The sequence below is a fragment of the Mus pahari genome, chromosome 17 (assembly GCF_900095145.1).
Source record: "Mus pahari chromosome 17, PAHARI_EIJ_v1.1, whole genome shotgun sequence".
Taxonomy (NCBI): domain Eukaryota; kingdom Metazoa; phylum Chordata; class Mammalia; order Rodentia; family Muridae; genus Mus; species Mus pahari.
This window is the reverse complement of record NC_034606.1, coordinates 61,018,178-61,036,292: the sequence shown is the minus strand read 5'-3', so window position 1 is coordinate 61,036,292 and position 18,115 is coordinate 61,018,178. Positions and strand designations below refer to the sequence as shown.

Below are 18,115 nucleotides of genomic sequence, written 5' to 3'. Positions count from 1 at the left end.
AACCAGGTTCTTAATTGATCAAAATTCCTTACTAGCATTAAGCAATTGAGTCCTTCCCACCACCGATACAGACCTGCTAGCTGAAGCATGCCTCTTGTTCCATATAACTCTCAATGTAAAAGACTTTTCATTAAAAGTTATTGGTTTCAGAAAACAAAATGTTATAAACTATATACGACAGGAATTTAAATATGAAAGTACTCTAAAACAAAGTATGCTTTTGTATAACAACAACAACAACAACAACAACAAAAAACCCAGCCATTTACTTTTTACAAGACTGCCACAGACACATGAAGTTCTGCCCAGGTTTTCTCACTGGATCTGCATGCTGACTGGATGCACTGACTGGAGAAGGCTGAGAACTGCTAGGCTGGCCCTGCACTTGTACAGCTGGTGAAGGTGGCATAGGAGTGTTCTGTGGAAAAGCACAAATAGAGGTTGTGACATGACACCGGAAAACAGCATTCTATACTTTATAAGGACATTAGTGACAGGTACATATTTCTAACATAAAACTTTTTTTACAGTTTGTAATTTCAAGTTAATAATTACATTTAAAAAGATGATTTTTATAAAAAAGTTAGGAAGTATGCTCCTTTTAAAATATGTAACCACAGAAGCAATATTACTCATTGTGTTATCTCTGGACATCTGTGTGGGCGAGGCTCCAGACTTCCCATGGATATCAAGATCTGCGTGCATTTATACAGATGGCAAAATCCTTGTGTCTAAGTGTGCACGTCTTCCTGTATACTAGGTCATTTCTAGATTACACACCACCATTCAAATAACGCAAATGCATAGAAGTACAAAGAGCTGCTGCACCACACTGTCCAATTCATGGTCAGTAAAGAATATTTTTTCTGCTATTTTTGATTCAAGTTATAAATTCATGGACATGGAACTGGTAGACACGGACAACAGACTATATTATTCAAATTAAGAATTTTAGTAAGAAACAACTCAATTATAGTTTGAAATGAAAACAAAGCCTTATGATTTACTTGTCCCTTCAAGAACAGATCAGCTGCAAATTATTGCTTTGAATAACTCTTTTCCCCTCAGATTTCATCAGTGACACAACATGAGTCACAGCAAACCTCAGGTCAGAGCTAGTAATGATGACACAACCATGTAAGGAGAATATCAAAAATAGTAAATAATTCAGAGTAAAGTGTCTACCAACTGAATCTTTGAGAATATTCAGTTTATAGTTTGCCTTAAGGATCCAAGCCAGAACTTTCCCCATGCTAGGCAAGGTCTTGTGGTGCTCAAGTTGGCTGGCCTTGAACTGCCAGGTAGCCCAGGATAGCTTGGGCCGCAGTCCTCCTGGCAGCACCTCTCAGATGGTGCGATCACAGGCCTATGCCACCATGCCCGGCTGGCAGTTACAGCTGTAACAGCAACACTAGCATAAAGTAGACACAGTCTTTTAAATACAACCTCTGTTGTGTCCTATGTCATATGCCTTTTACTTTAAAAAACTAATAGAGTATCTTTAAAATGTTTAGGTCAGCCATTTTCTTGAGATACCTGAAAAGAAAACAAGTTAAATTTCTTATGGAAGTCAAGAGCTGTTTAACAGTTTGGTAAGACAGAGAATGCGTTTGTTCACTCACTGGTGACATCAGCACAGACAGCAAGGACTGAAAGTGCTGGGTCCCTAAGATTAAAACCACAGTTCTTTTTCGAAGCCAAACTAAAAACATACAGGGCTATATAATGGTACAGACAGATAAAAAATAAACAGAAATGAGAAGTCATGAGTTGAATCCTGTGGCTGAGGCTTAAGCTTAGTTGGCAGAGTGCCTGCCTGGCACACACAGCTCTGGAGCTGATTTCACACAGGAAACCAGGAGTGGTAGTGTGCTACCCTGGAAGGCTCGGGCTCTAACACGGGTCTTCCCCATGCTAACACGTACTCTACCGTTGGGATTTACATGCCTTTAACCCTAGCACTTAGGAGTAGAGGCAGCTGATCAGAAATTCAAAGTCATCGTCCACTATGAGTTGGAGGCCAGTACGGGATACAGGAAAACTTGCCCTTAAAGAAAAGAAAGAAAAAGAAAACAAGCAGAAATGTTGTATTCTAAGCTCAGGGGGAGCCTACTCTGGAATGTAGCTAAAGTTGCTTCTGTGATGAGTTATCATCTCTGCAACGTGAGAGAGGTAGAGTGACGCAGGTGTCACCGAAAGGGACTTTCCAGCTCAACACATCAGGACAGGACACAACTCTTCAGTCTTCTTTTTAAACAAAAGTTCATCAATTGTATGCACATGCGTGTGTGTGTGTGTGTGTGTGTGTGTGTGTGTGTGTGTGTGTAAGGCAGAAGACAACTTTGGGGAGTTAGCTCTCTTTTACCACCATGGGTTTAAGAAATGGTTCTATGTTCTGAGTCACCTTGCCAGCCCTTAGCCTTCAATGTGCCCTTTTCCAACAGGCTGTGTAACCTGGGCAGCCTCATTACTTTCCTTGGTCTTTGGTCTTTTTCTTCTGTGAGTACAGGAGATACAATGTGATGAAGTGAAACCATAGAAGCACCTAGAATCTCATTCCAATATAAATGTTACTGTTGCCATTATAATAGAGAACTCCAGAAGGAAAACATATGTCTCTCAACAGGTTAGTAACAAACAGTAAGATCACTTCCTTAAAACAAGAGCTCTGAATAGAAAATTGTGAATTCAGTAACTGAAAGAGAACCTGGCCAAGTATAAATCTCAAGAGTGAGAAATTACAACATACTAACATTTTAATTAAAGGAAGCACCTAAGTTTTCCTGATGTAGACACTACTGCCATTTAAATTGCCAGCTTTACTGACTATCCAGTGTGTATATAAAGGCGTGTTTGACTTTCACAAATGCCAAGATTTTTATCTTTTTGATGATTCTGAAAGTCCTACTGGGTCACCAAGAACTGTGACATTTTAAGCCCGAATATTAATAAGGGATATGGAAAGGATGCCTGATGTTAATCTAAGCTGTGAATTAAGAATGAATAAAAAACACACTAATGCAAGGTGAACATTTTAGAATCCTAATTCAAACAAACTTAAGCAAACACACTCTCTCTAAAGAAACCCGTGGAACCTGGACTATGAACTGGCTTGAGGGAGCGAGCGTGCAGAAGCCACTGCACATTGTCAAGCACGATCTGCTATTAAGAGTTTCATGTAGCCATTTAAAAGAAGTAAAATGAAATGTAGTAAAATGAAATGTTTGTTTTGAAGGGAGAAATAGGTAGAAGGGAACAGAGGAATCCAAAATAACAAAACATGACTAGTATCTGAAGGTAGCGGCTCTGCCTTTGTAGAAATATGTGTGTGTGTATATATATATATAATATATATATTATATATATATATATATATATTATACATATATATATTTATTTATATATATACCTAAATACTAAGTAAATTGATGTTTTAAAAAGTAGGTCTTAGGGGTGGAGTAATGCTCTTCCAGAAGGCCAGGGGTCAATCTCAAGCACCACAAGGAAGCTCACAACCATTCTTAACTCCAGTTCTAGGAGATCCAGTGCCCTTTTATGGCTTCCACGGGAACCAGGCAGGAGCTTGGTGCACAGACATACATGCAGGCAAAATACCCACACTCACAACATAGATAATAGTAATACTAATACTAAAAGGGCTATTGCACAAGAATGCAGAACTGGTTTCCTCTCGTTTCTAGTAAACATGAAAGACTAGCCACAGCCAGTACTCAGACACAGATGCGAGAAGCTTTAGTAAATATTTTACATAGTTAGCTCTGGAGGAATATTATGTTATCATTCATTACTGAGACAAACTAGGGGTTTTTTCAAATTATGCTTCTTAAAAATCAATGTGGGAAAAGTTTAGCTTGAGCACCCAAGTAGCAAAATTAATACAACACAAAGAATATAAAAAACATTGTAATTTGCTTCATAAAATAAAATTAACAAAAACGTCCATGAATATGGCTGTTTTCTTTCTAGAAACAATACCCTTCATTTTATTAAACTATAATTTTATTAAACTATAATTTTGCTTCCTTTATTGTCTGCTCAAGAGCAAATTATGGCTAACAATTGTCGATACCATTGATAATACTTTGATATGACATTTTTAAGTCCCTTCCTAATATTAGTATTAACCTTTGAGTAAGACTAACATTGAAACATCTAATCTGTGACATAATGGAGGTGAGCATGGTGGGCAGGAACTGAACGCTTTGACAGGTAAACTCTAGTGACTGCTGAAGCGCGCGCGCACACACACACACATGCACACACACACATGCACACACACATACAGGACATTCACACGTGTGTGTATGACATATGTGCATATGTAAGATATATAAAAAGGAAATGTATTTTGTGTTTCTATTTGGTTCCTCAGGGTATCTCATACGTTCTTAAAATATTTCAAAATTAAAGAAGAGAAAATATGAAATCTGTAAATGTTTGGCTTGAAGCACCTTGGGATAGGGGCTTCTTCAGCTTCTACTAAGCGTTTTACTCTTATTAAATGTAAGTATGTATAATATGTTCATGTGGGCTTGTTTGCTTTGCTTCTAACAGACATTAACGCATGGAGAATGCAGAGGGTAGGCCATCTGGAAGTAATGCTCTATGAGCTGCATTTGGAACTTGAAAATATTACAGATTTTATTATTTCTTTCTTTCTTTCTTTCTTTCTTTCTTTTTTTTTTTTTTTGGTTTGGTTTTTCGAGACAGGGTTTCTCTGTGTAGCCCTGGCTGTCCTGGAACTCACTCTGTAGACCAGGCTGGCCTCGAACTCAGAAATCCGCCTGCCTCTGCCTCCCAAGTGCTAGGATTAAAGGCGTGCACCATACGCCCGGCTTGCAGATTTTAAAAGAACAGCTATAAATAAAAGAACTCTGAAGCAGGTATAATTTTAAAAATTCTCTTTACATTTGCTGTTAAACATCATGTATAAATAATCAAAAAATAAATAAAAAATGCTATTAAAAACACTCATCTTGGACCCTGCAGACTACCTCTCAAATAGTGAACAAAATGGCATTAAACCAAGGCCTCTAAATGCAACCAGAACTGTGGACGAAGCTAAAGAACCTGGGCAAGCAGGAGTGCCTCCCTAGAAGCAAGCTGACTCTAGTGAGCTATGTTCAGCCCTGGCCTCTGTTGGGGAGGTCTACCCCATGTACCTAGCCCTTGCAGGCTCTTTGGCTCCTCTGTGGAGCTCAAGTAGACCTGCTCCGTTACAGATGCCAGCTGCGGCAGGCACCACTGTAACCAGCACACAAAGGAGCCCAGTTGTAGGTGTGGTTGTAGGTTGTTTTTGGTTTTTCCATTTTCATAGACCTCCTGCAGTTTCACCTGCTTCCTTGCAACTAAGTATCAACTTTGGAGATCCTGGATGGACTCAGCTCAGAATATAGGGTGGTTTGTTTTGTTTTTAAATGAGCTGTGTTCTCAAAGAAAATTAGTGTCAGATTAGTACATAATTTTTCAGATTGGAAAAAAAATGTATGATTTTAACCAAACCACCTGCATATAACTAATGTATTTAGAGTTTTTGTATTTGTGCCCTAAAATCATTTAGTAACACTAACATCTTATACACAATAGTTCAAATAATTACAGTGTAAGATAAAAGACAAATTTCTAGAATTGTTCAGAGAAACTGGTTACAGCAGGAGAGCAAACTCATAAATGAAGAGCTGGCTTCAGACTGCAGCGGGCTCGTCTGGGCTCCTAGACTATGACCCTGGCTGTGTTACTCAGCACCAGTCGCCCGCTGCAGCCCAGGGCTAATCAGTGAGGCTCCGGTGAGGAAGGCTTTCCGTGAGACCTAGAGCCAGCTCTAGCTATGGTCACTGCTCCTCCTGGCTAGCCCTGAGCTCTCCTCTGCATGCCACCCAAAAGCAAGATCAGGAACACACAAAATGAGGAGAAATGAAATAACTCCATAATATTAGAGTTCTTTTCCAATGTAGTTTGGTTCACTATCATTTTATTTAGATTTCTAATAGACTCCAAGAGGATAATCAATCAGACACATATAATCAAGATGAATTGCTAAGTTCACATGTAGTAAAAATTTAAATATTTAACTTATTGAATGTCTACTTTGTACTACTCATCATTCTATCATTTAAGGGAAAATGTCAAAGTGTGGAGATAAACAGTGACTGGGCACTTCTGCTTGGTACATACATACACATTTGTTTTGGAAGGTGAAATTGCATATGCAGAACTCAAAAAGCCCTTACCTTGAATGCTAGAGCTGAAACAAGACTCTTAAACAAAGAGCAGGAAAGTCCTGAGGACACATGGCCTGACACACAGCTGCTTAAGGTGAGACAGAAGTGAACGGTTCAATTAGCCTTCACGCTTACAGATGCCACGTCGGTGACTTACCTGCGGGGCCACACTCTGCATGTAGGTTGGTGGATGCTGCTGCTTTTGCTGAGCAGCGCTTTCTATTGCTACTTTCGCTACAGTGCTTGGGTCCGCTCCAGCTGGTACCGCAACCATGGTTGCACTGCAGCCAGCATTGTTGGGGTCGCTGATTGTAACAATTCTAACCCCCACTTTATTTGGAATTCCCGGGACAGCTTCCCTATCATTCTCCTCTGCCGGCCTCTTTACAGTTTTGCACTCGGCCGTGCCGTTTGTAGACCGCGCATCAGATGATAGAGCAGAAGGGGCCACTCTAGGTCCTGAGTGGGGAACTGCTATGACTGGATGCCCCTGTATGACAGGGGCTGTAGAATGTGGTGAGACAACTACACTTGGGCGTTGCTGAGGCACATCTGAATTCAAACTTGAAGCTAGAGGTCCGTTAGGCAGGTCGGTACCACTCAACGGCGGTGTCGCCACACTTGGGGCTTCTTGCATACTGCTTGTGGACGGTGACCCACCCAGAGTTAACACAGGTCCATTAGAAACTCTTTCTAGTTGGTCACCTTTGGCAGTATCTTGCTGAGTGGCACCCGAAGTCCCTTGCGGTTCTACTGGAGATATCTCACCATTTCCTACATGATTAGAAGTTTTGTGATTTGGAATGTTTTTGCTTAAATGAGAACCATCTCCTTTATCAAAATCACAGATTCCATTAACGAGGGTTTTTTTCAGATCACTTTTAACATCCTGCATGTCTACTGGTTCTGAGTTCTGTTTTCCAGATGCTCCATTCTCACCTAACTCCAATGATGGCCCATTGCTGATTAGTGAGCACTGGTTAGTCTCACTCTGAAGTTTCCCTGAGTTTGAAGGAGGTAGACTTGAGTCACTATACTTTCTCCCATTTAAAAGACTTCCCACCTGGATTTCACTCTCACTTGTATCCCCATTGCTGGTGTTTGTGGTTCCTCGACGACAGGATGGATTTTCCATGACCTCAATTTTCCGTTCATGAACATGTAGACCTGTTGCTTCCTTTGCTTCCTCCTCCTTTTGGCAAATGATCTTATCGCCTTTGAACGGGAGGGGAGCAGTGGTACACGCCGATTGTCCGGCTGGAAGCGTCTGCACCTGAAGTCCAGCTCCTGCCTGCGCTCCGCTCATGCTAAGACCGGCTGGCGCAATGAGCTGAGCCGCATTTCCCTGACTCACAGTCGCAGTTGCAAAACTGGTATTTGGCACAACTGTTATAGTTACCTGGTTGCCAGAAGTCCCTTGGAAAATGGTTGCTGGGCTGTTTGAGATCAGTGGACCCGGCAATATTTGTAAGTTCGAAATGGGCACGGTTTGCACTCCCCCTGCGGGTGGCATTGCACTTTGGACCAACTGAACATTTTGCTGCCCAACCAATAGCTGCTGAGCCGGAGTTTGCCCCTGCACTCCAAAACCAGCTGCTTGGTTATTGGCCACCTGGTAGACCACCTGAGGGCTGGGAGCTCTAGCATTGTTAGGGGGAGGAATCTGTGGGGCTGGGAGGATAAGCTTGCCCCCTGGGGTTGAAGGACCCCGCTTTGGCAGCAGCAGCTGCTTGATCAGACTAGACTCATTGGAAGCAGGCTGAGCAACCCCTGCACTTGTTTGCTGAGGCTGAACCTGCACCTGTACCTGCTGTGGCTGCTGAACCTGAACCTGCTGTGTTGGCGCTGCTGGTGAATGCTGCTGCTGCTGCTGCCTCTTCACAGATAGCATCTGACTGACAGTAGGTGGTGGTCCCTGTGACTGAAGGGTGGAAGAAGATGACATGGCAGTAGGGACTTGGTTATTAGTAGCCGGGACAGGTGATGGTGATGACGATGGAGTTATGTTTGGTTGTCCAGTTAGCTGAACTGCCTGGCCGGCTGGGAGAGCTGCAGGGTTAGCAAGAACGATTTGGTGAATGGCTGGTGCGTACGTCTGGCCTTGCTGTGCTGGCTGGCTCACAATCACTACACTCTGCTGGGCAGGCTGCTGTGGCTGTTGAATAGGCTGCTGTACCACTGTTGATGAAACTTGCTGAGAAGGTAGTGGCTTGGGCGCAATGTTCTGGAATCCTACCCTGGAGGGCTGTGGGCTCGGAACACCAGCTATGGTAACCACCTGTCCCGTAGCTACCTGGAAATTCTGTACTGAAGTCGCTGAGACAATATTGGATGCAGAAGTTGTTACATACTGTGGGGGTGCTATGATAACAGTGTCTTGTGGCTGGCTACCAGCTGCTGTCTGTTGAGATGAAGTGTGCATAGGCTGTGGTGATGTGGTGATTAACTGTTGACCCTGTGAAACTGTAGATGTACATGCTGGTATGCTCTGTACTCGTCCAAATATATGACTCTGTGGCACAGTCTGCTGGATTACTGTGACAGGAGTGCCTGAAGGGATCTGTCCTGGCACCACTGTGTGTAGTGGAGATGGTTGTGGCATCACAGAGGGATGGTGAAGCAATGTCTGAGAATTTACAACTGTAACAGGCTGTGGCCCTGCACTATGGTTCTGAACCACAGAGCTCTGTGCAGGTGCCCCTCCAACAGAGATACTCCCAGGAACGGCCGGCTGGGGCACAGAGTTCTGGATTACTGTTGCCTTAACAACTTCACAAGGAATTGGAGCTTTATTCTGAATGATAGTTACTGGAGAATTTTGTTGCTGGTGGGTATGAACTGAAGGATTTGGTGGAATTCTAGAAACAGTCTGTGCCACAGTATGAATGCCTTGTACTGGAAAAGACATTTGTGTTGCAGTCAAATTTGAAGATTGATTGGTGACAGGAGTCCTCTGAAAATGATTCCCTGCAGCCTGTGATCCATGAGGGATTCCTGTAGATATAGGAAAAGGAAAGTGCCAAGTGAAATGATTATAAGACACTGGATAGCTTATTATCTTATTTAATACAAAGGGACAGTGTAAGGAAACTAATGCCAAGAAAGACAGGACTTACAAGTACGAAGACAGCCAGGAGAAACACTGTACCAAGTACAGAGTCAGGCTATCACTTCATAGACATAATGCATACTTAAATTCTGGTTATATACTAGCAACATTTAAAAATTTTAAAACTTGGGTATGTGATCATTTGCCTATAATCCTAGCTTTCAGAGGATCCCAAGTCTGAAGCCAACATGGGTGGTATAGCCAAGACTTGCATCTGAATAAAAATAAATAAATATTAAAATTTAAAATGAATACCTGCAGGTGAAGGAGTTGGAGATACATCAGCAACAGCATCAACACGGACAACAGGAGTGGAAATCGGCTGCTGCTGATAGTACATCTGGATGGGGAGCGGGAGAGCCCGCCGCTTCACTCCTATGACATGGATATGCGCCTGCCCACTGCTAGTGGAATCTTCTACTCTCTTCACTGTATGATTTGGAAAAACTGTTCTGTAAAATAACACATACTCGATTATGAACACCAGCATAAGGACACCATCGTTCCAGTAGTGCTTAGAGCACTGTTGCTGCTGCTTGTGCACATACCACTATGCTTCACATGCTTGCTGCCTTCTGTAAACGTGAAATGCAAAATACAAGACCAAGTCTATAATTTAAAAAAACACATTTCATATATAACCAGTTTAAAAGCACTTATGAATTTAGCAGAGTATCAAAAAGTCTTATTTTTGGTCTGATACTTATGTACTGGTATTCAAGACTTAAAAAGAACATCTTCAACATGACAGAGTAGATCAGAGGAAAAGGAGAATTTGGTTTCTTACTTTTATTTCTTTGACAAATTTCGTCATGTGCCCACACAGTGACTTACAAATTGCCTTTAAGCTAAGCCTCCACTGCACTAATGCCAACACATGGGAATGGTCAAGTTAGCAGAAATACAAAAACCAGCAGTCTTGGGTTCTGTCTAGTATGCAAGAGCAACCAGCATAACGACTTAGACTTTGAAGAGCTATGACCGTTACCTAAGACACTTGTAAAACCCAGTTGATGTGAGGATACCACCGCGAGCTAATTTACTGCAAGTTGAGAGATATTCTGAATACATTTCTGCCCGAGAGACGGAACAGTCTAGGTTTACTTCAAAATGAGCATTTAGCCTAAAAGAGAGAGAAATAAAGACATTAGACACCACAGGAAACCCTATGTTTAGCTATATTAAAAGACAATGTTATACTAATGATTACTTCAACTAATCAAGTTTTAATACCTCGTATGTCAGTACAAAAAATACACAGTAAGTTTTAGACAGATTTAATGAAATAGAACAATTATTTACCAGACTTATTATAGTTTTATAAACAAACAAAAGCTACAGTCACGTCTCAGTGAGAGGAAGGGTGGTCTGTTAGCAACAAGTGTCGTCTCTCTGAGAAGCAGTGTTCCCAGTGGCTATCTGCTGGTGTACCTGTCTTGCAAAAACTCCTACTCATAGGCAATGCAGTGGGCACCAAGGTCAGGGAAAGAGTGGAAACTCAACTCCTTTTTTTTTTTTTTTTTTTTTTGGCCCTTGGATCAAATTCCCTCAGCCAAGAATTACCGAATCTTCACTATGCCAGCAAGCCATGACATGCCACACATCACCACTCTCACTCAAAAACCCTCCATTTGTACTTCACAACAAGCCAACATACACTTCTTCTTAGCCTTGCAAATCCTCTGTTCAGAAGCCATGAAGTAGAGGTTACCTTGGCTATTGCCTCACACATTTAATCACAGTAACAATGATAAAACAACTCCCTTTCCTCCTTGTCAGAAGTGGCTGGAGCATGCTGGAATGTGAGGGAGTGTGAGCACGCACACACTCGTTTTCATGTGGTGGCGGTCTGTGCTCTTTCCAACTTTCACAATTATCTGTATAGTCTCAGAGTTCAGGAGTAGATAAAAATATCTCATTTAAGTTGCAATGCAGAACAAATCCAACTAGGATTAGAAGAGACTCGAGGACAAAGGGTTGACATGGAAAAGCAGAGAGGATGAAGGAAAGCAAATCCAGATGCTTAAAGTCAGAACTTGCATAGAGCAAAGCACAGGCGACTGGGACGTGCTTACAGAAACAAGGCTTGGAGACAACAGAGCACAGAGCAGAGCGACAGGACTCAAGCTGGGGACAGTGCTGGAGACTGTGGAGAAGCCCAACGGCTTTTCAGGTGGTCTCCTAAACACCATCTGCACCGCTCCCCAGTTCTGCAGATGCTTTGCGCATAGAATGGCAGAGGTTTGACCACACCATCTTCTCAAGGAACCAGTACTACTGTCCAGGAGTTCATCTTCTGGTAGACATGCTAGCTAGTTTATCACGTGATTGAATTTCCCTCTCTAACCAGAGAAGGAAGCTGGATGACCTTTGATAAAACGTTTTGCTTTCAGGCAGGTGTGCTGCCGTCTGCCTGTAACATCTGTACTTGAGATGCTATGTTCTAGGCCAGCCTGGGCTACATAGCAAAGACAAAGCCTCAAATACAAAGCCAAAAACCAAACAAAGAAAACATTTTGCTTTTAACAGAAAAGATAATAGTTAACAAAAAAATTCCTGGTTTTACTTTCTCAACACTAGTTCAGTTCAGCCTTAACAAAATAATTTAAAAGACTTTGCAAGCTGACAAATATTTTCTATAAGGCAAAAGATAATTTTTTTAACACAAATGTTATTCCACAGGCATTAAATGGCATAATTTAATGACAGTTAGGGTGTTTTAATTTAGAAAACTTTGATGGATTCTTTTCTTTCAAATCCTTACTAATTGACACAACTCAGATCTACCTTTACTAAAACCTCAGGATGACTGTTCAATCCGGTTCCTTTCTGTCGCTTTAAAGCCTTAATAGAAGTAAGCCACTTACCACTGACAAGCGAACTTCTCACTGTCTATTTCCACGATTCCCGGAGGGGGGGCAGCATGCTGTGCTACAACTGCTCTGGAAGCTGAAGAAGAAGGCAGGTTAGCCAGAGCGCTGAAGGAACACAGTCATGGCATGCTGCATTCACTGGCACTGAGCCATTGTCATTCCTAAAGAATGCCTTCTACAAAGGCGCAGGTGCACATGGGGCTCACTAAGGAGAGAAGAAAAGCAAGGTGGCCAGGGTCCACCCCAGGCGCCATGCTACGGTCTTCCAAGTTTGCTTAGACTCATAATAATTCAACAACAATAAAATGGGTAATGTAGCTACTAACAGTAGAAACCATTTGTCCCATCTTTAGAAATTAATTAAATACTTTACATATTTGTTATTTTTCCCAATTCTGTAGTGGGTAAGTACAGGTAAAAAAAAGCAAGCCATAAAGTGGTCAAAAGAGCAGCTGACCTGCAGCAAGCTGCAGACCTCTGTGAGAGCCCTAGGTGCCAGTGTGCTTGCCTTACATTCAACCCCAGCACCGTGAGCAATAAATAAACAAGTGGACAAACAGGCTAAGGTCACCAGCATGACAAACATCTGTCAGCTCAGTTACACAATGCACTGGAAGTAATAAATTCATTTTTAAGTTTAAAAGGTGAACAGTAATTCTACAGAATTTCTATATAAGATGGAACAAAGAACAGTATGATCCCCAAATTCAAGGCTCGCCTTGGCTTTATGAAAAGGACCTGTCTCAAAACTAAGCAAAGAAATTTTGCTTAATGTAAATAATAAAAATTAGCTTTATAAGGTTATCCCATTCAAGGCCTATGCTCCAGCCCTAACACCAAGGCTTTATCAGTGTGGTTTTAAAGGCAGACTTTCTCACATATCAGAAGCAGTTCCCTGGAAGAAAATAAAGTTCAATATTGAATACTACTTCAGTTTTCCTAGCCCACTAGTTGTGATCAATAGCATCAGCATCTCACAGGAGCTGGTTCTAAATGGAAGTTCTCAGGTCCCACCTGAGTAGAAATTCAAAACATGGAACTCAGAAATCTGCATTGTTAAGTATGACATCAGATGACACTGCCTCATTCCCAAGTCCCTGAATCACCATGCTAAGTAGCAAGGATGATTTATAATAATACCTTGTAAATACTTTTTCAGAAATGAAACCTGTCTTAAAATGAAGCAACAAGTCAAGTATTTTATGATTCTTTGATTTTAACCAAAAGCAAGAAGAGGAAAGAAAAGAAAAGAAAAGAAAAGAAAAGAAAAGAAAAGAAAAGAAAAGAAAAGAAAAGAAAAGAAAAGAAAAGAAAAGAAAAAAAATAGCAGAGAGCTCTAGTTGTCAGATGAGCAGTAAAAGTAAGCTTACTGCCTATTAGCTGCAGTGCCAACACAGGAGGCCTGGCTACTCTCCATCACAAACAAAACCAAGTCTTTGAATGGGAAAAGGACTGTGGGTAAGGAGAGGGGTTGAAGGACTGGAGAGCAAGCCAGGAGAAGGAAATAATGGCAATGCACTGTAGCTATGGAGAAGGCTGCCATCAGCTAAGGAAAGGTACGTTGGGATTAACAGTGGTTCCATTCTAGCAAGAAGTAGCATGTGCTCGCACATATACCATATTAATGGCTCCTGGACACTAAAAATTCTTCCAAGCACTTTGCTTTGTACTTAGTAATTATTTAGAAGAACCTATATTTATTCTTGTCTGGTATACTACTTACTACTAAAACTTGTAAAGATAAACCAAACTTTTAAACACAAAGAAGCAAGCAGGCTTTCAGTGTTTCTTTTAAGGCTAAACAGTGCTGGTGGAGAGACAAGGAAGGCTTTCCAGCGCGAGTATTACCTACGGGTGAACTCTGTACGGCTGCTGGGGTGAGGATAAGCAAAGGAGGGCTTTACACAGTCTCACACACTGGTCTGTGTCCCTACCTTTTTGGCAGGGGTTTAAGATTGGATTTGGGCATGTGCATGTCATGGATGTACTTTGACACTGATCCACAGTCTTAGCTTATACCTATTTAAAAATGCATTATGCCACAGAAATTCTAATAACTACAAAGAACATGGTATTAAGTATACTCTTTGCAACCATTCAAATGATGATGAAATTCAGATGCTGACCTAAAAACAGACAAAAGTGTTCATAATGGTGAAGGAAATAGCAAAAAGTTTAGAGATGACCATCCCACAAGAGAGCAGTATTAAACTAGGAGAGGAAAAACTGGCCACCTACAGAGAATAAGCAGCTGAATGTTCTCCAGCTCACAATAAGTCTTTTGGGTGTCTAGAGGCCTACATCTACATCTACCTCTGGCAATGCAGCACTGCCTAAGTGACAATCCCAGGGATCAGTACTCAGCTGCACTCATGAGGCAGTGAGAACCAGAGCCTGTCAGGGGCTAGGTTCACCTGCTGAGGTCAAGGAAACGCTAAGATGAAAGGTCATTCATAAGGCGAGAACAGCAAAGGGGCTCTTGCATATACCGTGACTCTGCGTGGGGTTGGCAGCTCTGCTACTCCTTTGTTAGACAGCAGCTCTCCATGCCCTCACTTGAGCTTCAGCCTCTCCTTTGAGGGTAAAAAGGCACTCTGTCCTTAGTAGCCTAGCTATGAAACCAGAAGTATAAGCCTTCTTTAGCCAACTCTTCTGTAAAATGTTACTTCTTGTACTGCACATTTGAACTTACTCTGACTATTAAGTCTTGCACACCCATAAGCACATAGAAAAGAACATGTGAAAACACTAACCTGGACCAGATGCTATGTGGGTCTGGGTTTGGACCTGCTCTATGGCTTGCGGCCTAATTTCAGATAAAACTTGGTGACTGGAACTCGGATGCTCAATGAGCTTCACTGCAGCAAGTGCGTCAGGTCCAAACATCTGAATGTCCATAGAGACCAGACACACCAGCATGTCTGAAAGCAAACAAGAGTTTTAGCTTCTTTTTTTTTTTTTTTTTTAAAGATTTTTTTATTTATTATATGTAAGTACACTGTAGCTGTCTTCAGACACTCCAGAAGAGGACATCAGATCTTGTTATGGATGGTTATGAGCCACCATGTGGTTGCTGGGATTTGAACTCTGGACCTTCAGAAGAGCAGTCGGGTGCTCTTACCCACTGAGCCATCTCACCAGCCCGAGTTTTAGCTTCTGTTATAGCGATAATAGGATCACAGAGCGGTGCCAGGCTGTGAACCATGGTACATAAGCACTATCTCTGAGGCAGAGACTAGATGTCTCTATTTCTAAATGTTTCCAAAGCAATTCTGGCATGTGTTCAGATTTGGGGATCAAAATGATATGAAAAGTGACCTTTTAATTTCCCAATAACAAAATTTCATGCTAAGTCTTTATTACCTTTGATTGTAGTGTTTATATGTAAGAAAGGCATCACTTTAGCTTTTGAACAAAACGCTTCAGTAAGTGTACCTTAAACTAACAAGACTATAGGGGTGACTTTTAAGGCTGTGGCACAGTAAAAACATGTAGAACCAGAAGGTAGCACCTCAGACAGCTTCAGTCATTTAAGATGGGACACTGACCATCTGAGAAGAAAAGTTCTGAAAGAGTCAGGCACAGTAGTGCTGCCAGCTTAGATCTGAAATATACCAAGAAATATGGAGAGGAACATGGACTGCAGACAGCTACAAAATCATGTGTGTTACACAACAGATGTTTCTTATCTTTAAGGACTATACAAAATTGTATGTCTTAGGAAGTAATGACGCTTTAATACTACACAAGAAAACCAATGATTTCATATAGTACAGAATTAGTTTTCCTCAATAAAGAACACTTGGGTGGAAGCTGCAGCTCAGTTGGTACAGTGAGCTTATTTGGTATGCACAAAGCCTGGGTTTGATCCCCAGCACTGAGCCAAACAGGTGGTGGCTCCCACCTGTGATCTCAGCACTTGGGACACAGTGGGGCTAGGAGACTATCTTTGGATAAAAAGTGAATGTGAGGCCAGGCTGAGCTACACAAGACCCTGTCACAAAAAAACGAAAGAAACTACAATTGGAAAACAACCTGTATAAAGTGCTAAGTGTCTCACCTATGCTCTTTTCTACTTTTGCGATCTTTGTGCAGGCCACGTCCCCCATCTCTGTGAGCATGTACAGCACTTCTAGTGTTGAGGTCACAAGCAGCACATCGGGCAAAGTGAGGTGACAAATTATCTCTCTATATGAATCTTGATCCACGTATTCACAAATCAAAACACCATTATCCTCTGCTTTGCAAAGATTTCCCAAAATTTCCATGCCTGCAAAAACGTATACATTTTTGTGCTTGAAATAAATGATAGTTTGTTCACATGCAGTAACAAAATATTTGAGTTCTTACCCCTCATCTTTAAAAACCTATCCCTTGACATCAGGCATTTTGTAACAGTGTGAAACATCAGATGAGTGGTTTTGAAATCAACAGGGTCCAGTAAAAGCTGGAAGGAAGGAAAGAAGGAAGAACATGATCACTGCACTATGCTTTTGCCCAAGCTCTGCACTTCAAATGTCATAAAAATGAACAACATTGTTGTGTTACTGGGAACAGTTACCACTGAACTTCAAGTATCATTCCAAATTGTTTTTCCATAAAAATATGCTTCTGCCCCACCTTTCAGCTACAAGTATATATAAAACCATTTAAAATCTGGCAAATACAGGCAGGAACAGAATGCAACATTTTAAAATCAATGTGGATAAAAGGGAAAGCCACGGTCAGGATCTGTCACGCTTACCTCAGCTGCAATGTTTCCTAGGGTGTCAAGGCCTAATTGCCTTAATGAGATAAAATGACTATGTGCGGAGAGTAACAGGAAACGAAGACAGGTGCGATTAGCTGCCAAGAGCTTAACATTGCTCTCCTCAAAGGAAAGGTTTCGCAAAATCACTGCGATCTGAAGAACCCGCTGTCCTTCGATGTCATTAATGCCCAGCTTTCGAGGTGGGTGAAATAAAGATTCCCAAATCCATTCTCCTGGTGTATCTTCTACAACAGAAAATACAAATTTCCCTTGACTTGCTATTTCATTATTACTTTCACTTTAAGAGTATGCACTAAAGTGACTTGCACTGACTTACCATGAGCCTTGTTTCTGTCAGAAATAAGATCTCGCACTTCATTGTCATCAACAATGTCTTTCCAAAACTGTAATGAGAAATAACTTAAATTCTGATGAGTTAAAACAAATATTATATTACTTTGATAATCATACATTATATAAAAGTATAATATTTCTATGCTGTCTTTCTCAGTTCCTGTGAATATTGTTATAATCTGGATTTAAGGCTTTCACATATCACACACTTTTCTCATAGCTTAACGTAAAATTTGTATAGACCAAAGGTTCTTAATCTGGATCCAAAGAACTCTGTAAGGTACTATGGGAATTTGGATGGGGAGATATATGCCATCTTTATATTCATTAAATTAAGTGGGATCCAGAATTTCCTTAGCAGTCTCATCACCTGTAGGGAGATATTATAGATCAAACCACAGTGAGATCTGAAGCACCTGTGACTTGTTCCCCACAGGAATCACACATATTTTCAGATTGTTTTACAACTATGGAAACCATGCTTTATGCAGAGCATATATGTAAACCATGGGAGGCACTGATTGTACCTATGAATTCCATATAATTACAGTGTTTCTCTGTACAGGAATTTCTGACACACAAGGGTATGTTGGTGGGGCAGATGTTTAAGTTGCTTTGCATAATTGACCAACTGTCTTTGAACTGTAAACAGAAAGTTAGGAGTCAAACCTACCAACTGTCCAAGTCTTTTTAAGACTAGGAACTAAGCTTTTCCCTGCCGCATCTTACAAAACTCCAGTGTGTCAATGCCTGGGACTGGAACTGAAGTGTGATGGTGGGAGTGACC

At 41.3% G+C, this 18,115-nt stretch overlaps 1 protein-coding gene across 1 annotated transcript in view; it reads right to left on the bottom strand.

Moving 5' to 3' along the window:
• The window catches only part of Arid2 (AT-rich interaction domain 2), a 118,866-nt gene that overhangs the window by 25,391 nt on the left and 75,360 nt on the right, over positions 1–18,115 (bottom strand). Inside the window, exons 7-16 of the mRNA XM_021216527.2 lie at positions 17,312–17,378; positions 16,969–17,219; positions 16,575–16,671; positions 16,285–16,494; positions 14,978–15,145; positions 12,219–12,300; positions 10,340–10,474; positions 9,607–9,803; positions 6,400–9,236; positions 270–418 (exon numbers count right to left, since the gene is read on the bottom strand). Of these exons, the coding sequence (XP_021072186.1) occupies positions 270–418; positions 6,400–9,236; positions 9,607–9,803; positions 10,340–10,474; positions 12,219–12,300; positions 14,978–15,145; positions 16,285–16,494; positions 16,575–16,671; positions 16,969–17,219; positions 17,312–17,378 (4,193 nt within the window). The remainder of the gene's footprint in view (positions 1–269; positions 419–6,399; positions 9,237–9,606; positions 9,804–10,339; positions 10,475–12,218; positions 12,301–14,977; positions 15,146–16,284; positions 16,495–16,574; positions 16,672–16,968; positions 17,220–17,311; positions 17,379–18,115) is intronic.